Here is a 13,798-nt window from a genome sequence, read left to right as displayed (position 1 = left end):
AAGGAATAAAGATTTTAGTTGAGTAAAATAATATAAAGTAGTTAAGTGCTATTATATGAGTACTATGTAGTCGAATTCAATAAATAAAAAGATTTCATAATAAGTATTTGTATTATAGTATGTTGGTGGTCGAATATCTCACAACTCCCAAAGAAAAAAATATAAAAGATAGATAAAAAGTTTGAACTTGTTTTATTGTACCTGTTTTGTATTGTTCTTTAAATGCAGCATTCTAAGTCACCTTTCGTCCAGCTAGATATAGAGGCACCAATATGTGAGCAGTTGGCCAATTTAAGTATTATTGAGTACCCTGTAATTTATATATTCCTACCTTCGCACCATTATGATTTTGAAGTTACAAAAGTTGAAATTCGTCATAAGCTCGACCATAAGGAGTTCATAAAGAATGGAGAACGGAGTCCAAAAGGAGTTCTCTTGAGGGAGGAGGTAATTAAGGAAGAAAAACCAGCAGACACGCTAGACAGCTCTTCATGTGCAACAGCAAGTGAACAAGAAGGGACAAAGAATGATATATTCTTTGACAAAGCTTTAGATGAGCAGTTGGATTTCACTGTCAATTCTACTGTGGCAGAAATAATTGAAAAGCTAGACCCTGAACTTGTGCAAGGGTTATTAGGTTCAATTTCGGATCTGATATCAGAATAAAGTTTTGATGATTTTTCTAATCTTGATGGAATGTTCATGGAGGAACTGGGACTAGTGGAAACAAATGATCTTCTCGGTTCAAGCAAAGTTTTGCCAGTAGAGGAGGAGCTAGAGGAAGGAGAGATACCTCAATAGTGGATACTTTATATTCACATTTGCAGAGGCACAGAACAGCAGGAGTGAGTCCTCTTCAGTGCATTTCTGCAGCAGTGATTTTTCTGTATTCTATTAGCTGGTCGTTATCACCATCCAAATTCCTCAATATAATGAAGCAAGGATGACAACACCACTGATGTGTTCTGGAAGTTGCATGTTCATAATGTTTAAAGGCCTGCAAACTGCAATGACATGTACTCCTCGTCCCTTGTAGTTAAACTTATGATCATCATATATCAGCAAATCTTTAGCGCAACAATCTTGCAACTACTACAAGTCTTTCTATTGTTTGTACCATTTTTGTTGAAAATAGAACCAGAAATCCAATTTAAGTCAGATCATTCAACTGTTTTCTGTAGTCATCAGTTGTTTGTGTCAGGGGTGTACTGTGTTTTGTATTATTTAAGAGCTAGTATTTGTTTGTCCGTGCTATGCTGAGGGGCGATATGTTGGGATGTTAAGTGTTGTAATTATTTAAACATACATAAATAGCTGGGAAGTAGTAGCAGTTGAAGTTGAGATTATTACCGTCAAGGTTGAATTTGTGAAGTAAGAGTAATATGATGCTCGTGGTTAGGTAGGAATAGCTAAGCGATTTCTGCCCTAGATATTCTATTTATTTTGGTAAATATTTAGTTGCACGAAAAAATTTAATATTCAGGAGTTGTATCTAGCTTAGTTGTAGGTCAATGAGTTGGTATTTTGGCAATGTAATTATTTAGCAAACAATGAGTCCTTAGTTGTGACGTTGTGATTGAAGTTAATATATTTTGTAAAAACACAATTCATCTCATATTTTTTTGTGATTTTGGTAAGCACAGAAAGATTGGACAAATACTTGAGCACTTGGGTATTCAATGTTGGTGTTTGTTTAATTTTAGAGAGTTATTTTGTTTGGACTATTAGTATTTATAGCTTTTTTTCATAAAAGGGTTTCTTTCTTAGTAGCTGTTGGGAGTAAAAGAGTGTAATAAACTCTTTTTTGGATACACTAGACTTTAAGAGCAATGCTCTAAGGTTACCGGAGACCACAATTAATGAACAACAAGCTAAGCTATATGCAACTACACTTTAGACTTCCTCTTTATGTGTAAAATAGGATGATGCACCCATCAATATACGGACAGAAAATTGAAGCAATATAGATCAAAATAACAGCAGCAAAGAAGTAAAAAAACAAACCAGATTTTTGACGTGGAAAACCCTGGGAAAAAATCACGAGGTGACATTAAACCACCCACACTAAAACAATTCCACTATAAATAATGGGTTACACAAGTTTCTCTGTAGTTAATACTAGACGTACATACAAACATTAATCTTCACAGAGATGTGGATTTCACTAATAATACAGCAAACCAAGTTTGGATATTCTCACCGATTTGTAGGAGAGAATTCACAGATACAACCTTGTTGCTGCTTGTACTTCCACCTCTGGGATTGTCTTGAATCACTTCACGCTACTCCACAAAACATTTTGTCTCCCCCCTTTTATTTCCTTTTTTTTCTCTCTCTCTAACATTCTACTGTGTTTTTGTTTTTTTCATTTATTTAGTTGGGCTTAATAAAATCATAGCCCACATAAGTGGACCAGGCCCAACAGTAGCCAATTAGCAAAGAAATTTAGAAATATTGGAATAGATTCATTTTTTTTTAGAATAGTGTGTGTAATGTTTTGTGGGTTTAGTCATCAAAATTGCTGCTGATTGTGAAGACTTTTGTTTTGCTTTTCAAGTTTTTGAAAATCTATGCTAAAGTGCCTACTTAACACCACCGTTGTTATACTACAATTTAAGCATACACTGAATATTGAATCTACTTGAAGTCTTGAAGTCTTCTTGGGTTTCAATCATTAGGATTGTTAAATCTCTTGCATCTTCTCCTTGATCCTTCTTCGTATAGTTGTCATTTTAGCATTTAGATATATATGCATGTATGTAAAATAAGGAATAATAATTATTATTCAAGCTGTGATTTGTGCAATCCACAAACTAGTTTCATAAATAAGTATATCGAATCGTATATATATCTGCTTTCTACTGATTAGTTATATAGCCTTAAATTACAAGATTCAAGAAGTGGTAGGAGAGATAATCAGATGATCTCTTATCCTAACTTAAAACAAGTGTGTAGAATAGGAATGGATTTTAATTCAATGCATGACATCGTTTCAGAATGGTAGTTAGACGGAACTCAGTCGAACCAGACCGTAAAGAAAGTAAGGAATAAAATGGAATTATCAAGCATACGAGAGAGGTGGGGAACGTTGGCTTCCATGACATTTAACAAAGATTACTTACTCTTATAGCCATGTGAGTTATGCTCCCTGTCCACTGAGACTGGCTGATTTTCACTTTTATATCCAAAAATAAATAATTCCCTCTCAGTAATTGGTATCATATTCTATCAGTTTCCCTATTAGAATCCATGGGAGATAACGCAATCAATTTAAACTACATCTGAGTTTTTAGATGCTTTATGTGTAATATTACCGTATGAACTAATGATATATATAGACACAAAAAACAGGATTAGGTTTCACACACCTATACAAGTTGTAGTTATTATATATAACTTTGGATATAATCAAATATGCATTACATATATAATTTTATCTGTTTGAATTTAGATTCACTTGTAATAATCCTGAAGACATGTTAATTGAGATAGATAGTTATTAACTGTTTTTTGATGAAGAGAACGGTCATAACTTGTTCAAATATTGAACTTATCTTCTCAGAAGGTATTTGTCCCATCATAATAGAAATGAAGGAGAACATAAAGGGTGGATCCAGGAGAAGATTCAAAATGCATTCAAGTATTACTAAAACAAGTTAGTATATCTTTAGCAGATTGATCTATAATTTTATTGTTAATCTAACAGTGGTATCAGAGCAACAGATTTAAAGTTTTAGATAATATTTTTGGGATTAATACTTGAATGTTAAAGATTATATTACGAATTCATAGTTGCAGTGAATTCTATTTTTTTCTTCTTTTCTATAATATTTGTCTTTATATTTAATACTATATATATTGCTGCCAAAGCAGCCATATTTATGCGATTATAATATATCATGAATTAATAGGCATTTATTGAACATTTGAATTCAATACTAATAAATTAGTTGAATTGTATATGTATTGATATTTGCATTTCGTGAAGGATTAAAAATTTAGAATGATTTTTGAACTTCTAAAGTTGTTAATTTGTGTGAACTAAAATTTTATTTGATAAATCTAAAAGTATAGGATAAATTGTTGATGCATTTAATTAAAAGAACAGTATATCACAAATGATACCACCTCTTAAAAATGATATGTGTAATTGATACATGGATACAGTGGATTTTATATAGCTTATTTTAGGACACATATACAGATTTATTTAAATATAAATGTATATATGATAAATCTCATATATTATGGTATTAAGTGAAACTAGATAAATCTCATACATAAACATGTACACATAAAGTAAAGTTTCACTGATGATTAAACCAAGAATGAGACTTTCTACAAGAATGAGTTTTCCCATGAGTACTAATAAAATGGAACTACTCAATGGATTAAATTTCAAGAAGTGGAAACAAGATATTGAATTGAACCTTGGAATTTTGGACTTCGATCATGTTTTAAAAGAAGACCCACCTACAAAGTTAAATGCAAATACAACCAGAGATGCCAAAAATAAGTATGAGCGGTGGCATAAGCATATCAAGATGGCATTAATATGCATGAAAATAAGTAAGACAAATGCCTTACAAGGAGGCATTCCGGAAACTATATATGCAAGGGACTACTATAATTCTATTGCTGAAAAGTACAAAAGTTTCGCACAAAGCAAAGTGAGCAATCTCATGAATTCACTTACAAAGATGAAATTTGATGGCCTGGGAAGCATGAGAGAGTACATTATGAAAGGAATTGAAATTATAGAAAATTGAAGGGTCTTAAGATGAATGTTAAAGAACCGTTTTTAAATTCTTTCTCTAATCAATACAGTTACTTGAAAAGCCTTTACAACACACAAAAAGAGAAATGGAGCCTCAACCAATTAATATCTATGTGTGTGCAAGAAGAAGAAGTGCTTAAAAGAGGAAAGCAAGCAAGTATCCATTTTCTTTCATATGAGTACTATGTAGTCGAATTCAATAAATAAAAAGATTTCATAATAAATATTTGTATTATAGTATGTTGGTGGTCGAATATCTCAGGACACCAAAATAAAGAAATATAAAAGATAGATAAAAAGTTTGAACTTGTTTTATGAGCTAATGTAAATTAGCTCAATAAATATTAATTGAGTGTGGCCATGTAGAAAAACACATTATACATTCTTGTGGGACAATTTCGAGGGAAGTGAGACCAAATAAGGTCGACTCAAAGCAAAATATACTTCTATGTCTATTTGTTTCACTAAGAGTTTGGTTTGAAGTTCTAATATAGAGAGAAAATATGGTTCAACTACTTTTATTTTTACTTTATATGGAATGGATATTTTATTATTGTTTCAAAACCCATCTTCCCCTTTTCCCTTATGAGTTTCTTTGAGAGTTTGAGTTCAGATTTCATAATCCTTACTTTAGAATTTTGACTTAAAAGTTTAAAAAAATTGTAATTTAAAATTTTCAGGATATTTCAGCTCTAAATTATGCCACAAGAAATCCATCACATTAGTTAGTTATTCTGATTAAGGTTTATAGTCTTTAAGGGGAGTCTCATCTATATACCCATCGATGTAGGGCAAGATGAACTTAAGGTTTCCTTCGAATTTCACTCAAGCATAGAAATGTGCATTTTTGTTTCAAAAATTAAATCATAGATTGAATTTTGGACCTAGCATTAAGGTTATTTTAACCATGAGTTATTAGTTTATAGGTAAAACATGAGAAATACTATCAGGAGGCCAAGAGTCCCACATTATATATTTTTGAGGTGTCTATATTTTGAGGTGTCACGAGAGAGAAAACCACATTTTCAAAAGTTTTGGCTGGATCCCAAGAAACAAGTGTTAATTTTTATTAAGTGAGTCGTCCCCATTTCAACTGTATAGAGCATTAAAGGCTTCATTCAAAGACATTTCGATGTGGGACACAAATTATTTAGATGTTTAACCACCAAAACACTGGGGAACGTCCTCGCACTTATTTTTATTAAAACTTTGAACTAATTATCTTGTCATGCATATTCCATGCCTTGACGTTTGTATTTCAATGAAGTTTGTATTTAAATGTTTAGCTACCTTCACCCCAAGTGGATGCAAGGCAACAACACTGAGTTATAATTTTCTAAATTAGCGGCTCTACTTTGATTATATAGAGAATGATTATATAGAGCATGAGAGATTTGTACTTTTCTTCCCATTTCAATGTGGGATTAAAGTGTGTAAAAATATAATTTAAAACTTGTAACAAATGTGGTCTTATATAAAATTTGGAAAGTAATCTCTTTAGGATGTAAAACTTAATAGCGTTATATTGTATGACTGTACAATACAATAACAATTTAAAATAATAATATATTAGTCAGGTGTTGCTAAGATGCTTGTGGTCTAGGTCACGGCTCAATATTACTCAAGCCTACTTACCTACCTTACACTATATTTCTACATACCAAACCAATTCCATAAAGAGAGAATTAAGGATAATTAGAAAGATGCTAAATAACATTAAGAATCTAACTTGTACTCAAGATGCTCCACGTTTTTGCCATCAACACGATGAGGTGCCTAAGCCAAACTAAGCACCTCTTCTTTGTGTATTACCGTCAATTTTATCTCTTTTTAAAATAATAATTAAACTTATGCCACATCGAGTAAGAGGAGAGAAGTGCCCTTCCCTCCACATTATATAGAAACTTTTGGCCTAAAAGTTAATCTAGGAGAAGTAGTATGCTTCCAACATTTTGGTATGTCTCTCTTGCCCTCGTCTTTTATTTATTACATTATCATATTATTATTATTTATTAAGTTTATTTGAGGATTCAGTATTATTAGTTAGTTAGTTTGAATTAATTAACAAGATTTTAGTTAGTAGAATTTTGTAGTTGAGATTCAATAAATTAAAATATTAAAACATGTTAATAAATTCGAGAATCATGATTGATATTTTTAGGAAAAAATTAAAAATATCGAGGTTTGAGACTGAAAAAGAATCTAAGGTTTAAAAGCGGTTAAAGGTAAGTATATACTGTATTAATTTGTTGTTGATGCTTTGATAAGGTTTTGAACTTTAAATGATGATTGATTTAATTTGGTTGATGATTCACGGATAAAAAATGAGTATTCTTGCACCGATTCTTGATGAACTGATGATGATGATTCCTTATCAGAAGTAAGCCAAACCAATTGTTTAGCTGGCCGGGATCCCAACTTCATGAACTTGATGAATTGATGAACCTACAGTTATTGAATACTCCATTTTAATCGTGTGATAACTATTTTGATGAACTTTTGATGATTGTGATGAAACTCTGATGATTCTTTTGTAAACGTAATTATTTGATAATTTGAAGAACTCTGCTTTTTTCGAACAAACCTCAGGAAAGAGTTTTGTAGAAGGATGTCCATCGATATATGTAAAATTGATGAATTAAGGTTTTAACGGACGTCGAGAGGCGAGTAGCATCATGACAAATAATATTTATATAATAGACGTATGTCTGTATCTAGTTAGATACTTACGATGGATCATAAGTTTTATTGTAGGCTTGAATTTGTTGTACGAATTTTATGTTATTAATTAACTTTGAGTTTATGTAAGCATATATTGAGTTGTTTAGTGGTTTGGCGTCCCCGGGTCGGGAATCTGAGTTAATCCTGAGGTGGGGGGGTCACATATCTCCTTTGTTAGAGAAATTTATGTAGAGTTTATACTATATATATATAATATATTATGTATATAAATGAACAAGCAAAATTTGGATAGAAAGTTGAGGACAACCGTGACTTATAAGGGTTGTGAATAAGCAATTTTTTTTTTAATTTTTTGTCTTTTTTTCTACCATAAATATTTCCATAATTTATAAGTATTAACACTAAATCCTCGGTTAATATAATAATGAACTGATCATATATAGCTCCCAATTCATTATTACACAATTAATCCACATATATATATGGTCGTACTCTAATGAGAACGCCACTAATGTGAGATATGAGATCTAATCATATGTACTCATTTAAATATATCATATTCATCTCTCACCTTTCATTTAATATTTAATATTTCACCATCTTGTTTCTAATTCAACCACACATCAAAATCAACCACAGACGACCAGAATTTTCGACCACAAACGACCACAATTTTCGACCATTAACACCACCAGAGACCACCGCCACCACCTCCGACGACCACCAAAATATCACCACCGTCAAAAATGAAATCACCACCCTCAAACCAAAAATCACCACCGAAAAATTAAAAATTACCACTGGAAACCAAAAATCACCACCAGGAAACTAAAAATCACCAATGCTAAATAAAAATCACTGCCGTAACAACCCTTGATCTTCACTGGATTAAATCGATACAACCATTATAATCACCATCATCACCGTATATAAATTACAACCACCACCCCCTCAAAACCTTTCTGACATCATTACATGACCCCCAACTCCGATCGCTGTACGAATGCCACCAACAAACACAATCACTCCATTAACACAACCTAAAATTAGCCCGAAAATCACTATAATCACCAATATCTTTCTAAAAGTCACTATATGTAAATCAATAATCTACCTATTTAAAACCGTCTACGTCTATTACTAATTGGAATTAGTAAAATTTAAATAATCATATTTTTAATTCAAATAATAATATTTTGTCATTATCAAACCAGATCGGAAAAGAATGTAGTGTTAATAGTAAATCGGAAATTGAGTAGATGGAGGAAAATGATGATACACAATGCAAACCGTATGATTACATTGATTGTGATGATATATCTGAATATATGGATGATCGAAAAAGTTTGAAAATCAATCGAAGTTTAAAGAAAAATGAAGATGTTCATGAGGGGGAGGGTGGGAGAAAGAGAGAGAGACAAGAAATATAGTGTTTTCTGGCGATGGTGATGGCCGGTGGTCGGTAGTGGGGTAGGTGGGGGAGGAAGATGGGTACATGGGTAGAGTGAGAAAGTGCATGGGTTGTAATGGTGGGTTTAAATAAAACTTAAAATATATTATAATTTTTGTTGCTGAGATTAGATCCCACTTGTTAGGTTCTCATTTGAATAACTCTCTTTATATATACATATATATATATAACTCTTTATATTTAACTGACTTTATTCTCAATATATTTATTAAGTCCTTTTCATATTTATATTTGACAAAATATATAAAATATAATGCTTACAACTTGATATACTCTTTTCAAATAATTTTGTGTACTTCTACTTCTTAGAATGTTCATAAATATTAAAATCATTTGAATGTCCTCATTCTAATTTTGGGAGTAATATCCTAAACATCATATTTTAGAATATATTAATCAATAAGATACAATTATGTATCATTAATATGTTGAAAAAATTCACACTTTTGATTAATATTGTGTGCGTATGGACTAGAATATTTCAAAGCTGTACAGAGAGTGTATGTCACACTGTTTTCATATATTCTTTTTAACTTAGTTCATTTTTTAAAATGACATCAATCGGGAGATGTTAGTTTGACTTGCATGTTAAAAGTGAAATAAAAAAATAAATATTGGAGTTACATTTCATTGATTTATTTATTAATTGTAGTGATTGGAAAATTTACTGAGGCAGTTATAATTGCATGAGATGTTGAAAATGGAAAGATAACCTCGATATCGAGAATGATTCATAGTCGAAAAAGCGTAAAGAAATAATGTTGTGTTCGTTTCTATTTTCGGAACTCTAGATACATCTTGTAATAAAGAAAGTGATCAATGATCCACTTCTTTGCCCCAGCGTCCTCGGTTTTATACTTACGGTCAAGTGATTCCCATAAGACCTTAGCTGATGTTTTCGAGAAATATATGCTATATAATGAATCAGCCAAACAGTTTAGCACATAGTTCTGACATATATAGTCGGTGTGCTTCCAGGCATCTGCAACATACACAGTCTGCATATCACTTTCAGCAGTGAAAAATGGTACATCCTCCTTGAGATATCGATCAAGGTTTATTGTGGTCAGATAAAATAGCATCTTTTGCTGCCAGCGCTTGAAGTTCGATCCATTGAACTTCTCAGGTTTCTCCGCGTGTGCAGCAGGCACAGCAGGATGGGTAGGCGCTACAGGATGCGTAGGCGCAACAGGTGTGATAGTCGTAATAGGTCACTGTACACCAATATTTGTCCAAGAGGTACCTGGAACTGTCCAATAAAAGTATATCCCCAAGGAATTCTTCCCTAAGGCACATGTCTCGGAGGCACATGTCCAACCGGCGGCTGATCCCCATCAGGTACCAGTACCTGTGCGTTAGGGCTTAGTGGCGGTTGGTGATCCCCTTCAGATGTTATAATCTGTGCTTTGGGATCAACCACATCGTTACCAGTCATATTGTTTACGTTCTCCATTACTCTGTTAAACAAAAAACACAAAAGACTAGTTTATCAGTCACAGATTAGAAAAAAGTAAGCTTTAAGATTGTTATCAACAATCTGTGTAAAAAACAAATCTTTGTAAAAAAAAATATAAGTATAGGTGTGTGTGTGCAAAAGCAATAATCAAATAACTGAAAAATAATGGAGATAGGAAGCGTATGGAGAAGGATAGAGAAATCCGAGTCCAGTGCGAAACTTTCTCCTTAAAGCTTATTAGCCCTCACCGTATTGTGCGAGCGAAAAGCTTCCCAGGATAAAATGGATGATAGTGGTGACGTCGAAGGTCAGCACTGTCAGCGAGCTTGAAAGCGAGCATGAAATTATCACGGGTTAGAGGGTATGTGTTTAGGAATGACTGTGTATTTGTGTATTTAATCATAACGCCCTAGAGGTATTTATATATGGAGGAAAAAATATGTGCGCTACACAATTACCATAATTAATTAAAACACATTAATTAATTAGGTCGGTGTAATTAGGTGTGTGGTCAATTAATTATTAATAATCAATTTGATTGACACAAAAATATATGTAAAATCAATGTTTCAACTCATACCTTTGGAGGACACATACTTTCTATTTCTGGAATATGACCATATCTTCCGGGCTCTGGGCTCTCGCAAAGTGTTCCTTTCAATTTATTCATTAAGATTAATGAAATATAACTATGATGAGGATAACTGAACATTATGTTTGCTTCCACACCTCCTTATGGATACACGAACTAGACAAGAAATAACCTGCCAGTTTTAGGATGGAAAATAATAGGATATAATTATTATTACTTCAAATGTATTTCATAATTTTTTGAGTTAGAGAATACGCAGGACCTCCTAAAAGGAAAACGTCCAGCCTACAAACATTTAGTGATAGCTTTGACATCAACAATGTTAAGACGTGCAAGTTTAAGTCCAACAACACGAAAAAGAAAAATAACTTCGTCCTGAACTACTAAAATCAAGTCCCTTACCCTAAAATAGTCTGCTAAATATAAGAATTTTATAAAATATAAAGTATGATGTCCGGTAACATTTTGCAATATCAGATAACAAAGCATATACAGGAACACACTTGTGCACATCATTGTATATTTCTAACATGCACAAAAAAGGTCTATAAATGCAACATGCTATAATATAGGACCTTGAGATTAATAACAGAGGCTTCTCACCGAAAAAAGAGAAAGATTATGAACACGTGACAGAAAGTTATAGTATATAAAAAACATTATTTAATTAAGTAACCATCACACCATCATAGTCTTTTATTATTTGGAGATGAAAGTTATAGTATATAAAAAAAATTATTTAATTAAGTAACCATCACACTATCATAGTCTTTTATTATTTGGAGATGACAGTAATAATTTTTATTATTATTTCCGAGGATTCTAGATGTACTTGTAGAGATTATGAACACTTGACACACAATTACAGCATATAAAAAACTTTATCTAATTAAGTAACCATCTCCTCATTGGTGTAGTTGAGAAAACTAGTCTTATAGTTACCTTTGTATATGACAACAAAGGATTTAGTAGCGGGATATGGTAAATTGGAAATTGGGAATGTCATGATTGAAAACATTTCTCTTATGGTAGGATTAAAGCACAATCTTCTGAGAATCAGTCAGTTCTCTAATAAGGGATACAATGTTTACTTCAAAAAAGAAAGGTGTTTGATCTCAAACAGGAAAGATGAGAAGCTTGCTTTATAGAGTGTAAGAAAAGTTATTATGTTCATAGTTGACTGCAGTTCTACCTGTGATGGGGAGATTATTGGGTTTTGAGGTATAAAAACACAACGGAAATAAACATTAAAACGGTAAAAATCTGAAACCGAAACCCACTGGTATAAGAGATTATTATGTTTAATTTGTGGATAAGATTTTTACCATGTGAAGCTTTACGATTATGATTGTCTAATGGAGGTGCTTGCTTAAAACGATCACCATGTATTCGCTGAGCGATCTACGCCTTATATGTATCCATCTAAAACTTGAGCGGAGGAGGCGTGTACTAGCTCTAAAAATCTGAACTCGTTCTTCTTCTTCTACTACTAGGGTTTTGTATTTTTAATCTTATAAAAAATATAGTCACCTAATTCAGCCCTAAAAGAGATTATATATGATAGACTAAAATGAGTTTTAACCCTAATCCAATATTAAAGTTATATTAAATCTGAAATTCCAACTTATTGTCTGATTAAGTCTCAGTTAATCATCCAATAAATGAATTTCTAATTTAATAATAATAAATATAAATTTCATTTATTCTATTAATTAAGTCAAAATTAATTATTAATAATTAATTTAAAATTCTTATTTAATTCAAACCCGAATTTAAATTAAATATATCTTCAAGCTTTCATTGTGCGACCCTAGAGGTTATTATTTAATTGGAAATAATTTAAATATCTCATATTAAAATTATAAACAGTGAGTGGCATCCAGTAATACATCATTTCTACCTAAGTAATATTGATCGTTAAAACTTTTATGAATAATGTAAAATCAAATATAATCCTTTTAACCACATATTATATATTAAACTCGATGTATATTATGTGCCATGCTATTCATGGTTTAATCGAGGTTTCCTTGATCAATGAGTAGACTCTCATTTAAAATCAACATTTGAGCATAACGCCACTCATTTCATAGTCTAGCTTACACAAGAGACAATAATATCACTCTAAAATAGGAAGGTTAATTCTTTTCTAGATCAGTCATATATCTCATAAAAGTTATAATATACCTGAAGTCCAGTTTTATCATTATCCGGTCAAAGGAAAATTTTAACATAATCAAAGTATATTCATCATCGTATAAAAAATATAATGATTTCACGTCTAAGGACCATTACATCATTATCACTATGAGAATTTTTTATGACACAACAAACATGTAAAATCTCACAGTGGGTCTATCCAGCACCATGTATATTTACATCTTCCTGTGTTTTCGACATTAGTATCACTATACCTATGATCAGTGAGATGTGATCATCAGTCAACAAAAACACTAGTCTTAATGCATTATTATTGTCCATAATAATAATAGTCGACTAATATTTTAGAATATCGTTACTATTCTCATATCATATTTCCAGGAAATTTATTAATGTAATATTTATATCGCAGTAAATTAAGATATAATAAATTATGAAAGAATAATTGATAGAACATAAAAATTAATAATCCAGGTGTCATAAAAAAATATAATAGTTTTGTCTCTAGGGCACAAACACTAACAATAATGAGGTTTTTTTACAGCAAAGCTTCATCAGAATAAAGTTTGTTATGGCACAAGAAGCTCTCACACTTGAATTTCAAGATAATGAACTCGCTGGTAAAAAGGGAGTTGGTAAGAGGTTTACAACAAATGGAAT

At 31.7% G+C, this 13,798-nt stretch overlaps 1 protein-coding gene across 1 annotated transcript; it reads left to right on the top strand.

Moving 5' to 3' along the window:
- The first annotated feature begins 4,373 nt into the window (after positions 1–4,373).
- Positions 4,374–4,769, top strand: LOC141699919 (uncharacterized). Its single transcript, XM_074503720.1, has one exon. The coding sequence runs from the start codon at positions 4,374–4,376 to the stop codon at positions 4,767–4,769; it is 396 nt and encodes a 131-aa protein (XP_074359821.1).
- The last annotated feature ends 9,029 nt before the right edge of the window (positions 4,770–13,798 follow it).

The sequence above is a fragment of the Apium graveolens genome, unplaced genomic scaffold (assembly GCF_009905375.1).
Source record: "Apium graveolens cultivar Ventura unplaced genomic scaffold, ASM990537v1 ctg1499, whole genome shotgun sequence".
Taxonomy (NCBI): Eukaryota; Viridiplantae; Streptophyta; class Magnoliopsida; order Apiales; family Apiaceae; genus Apium; species Apium graveolens.
Note: the sequence above shows the minus strand (reverse complement) of the source record. Positions and strands in the feature narration are given on the sequence as shown.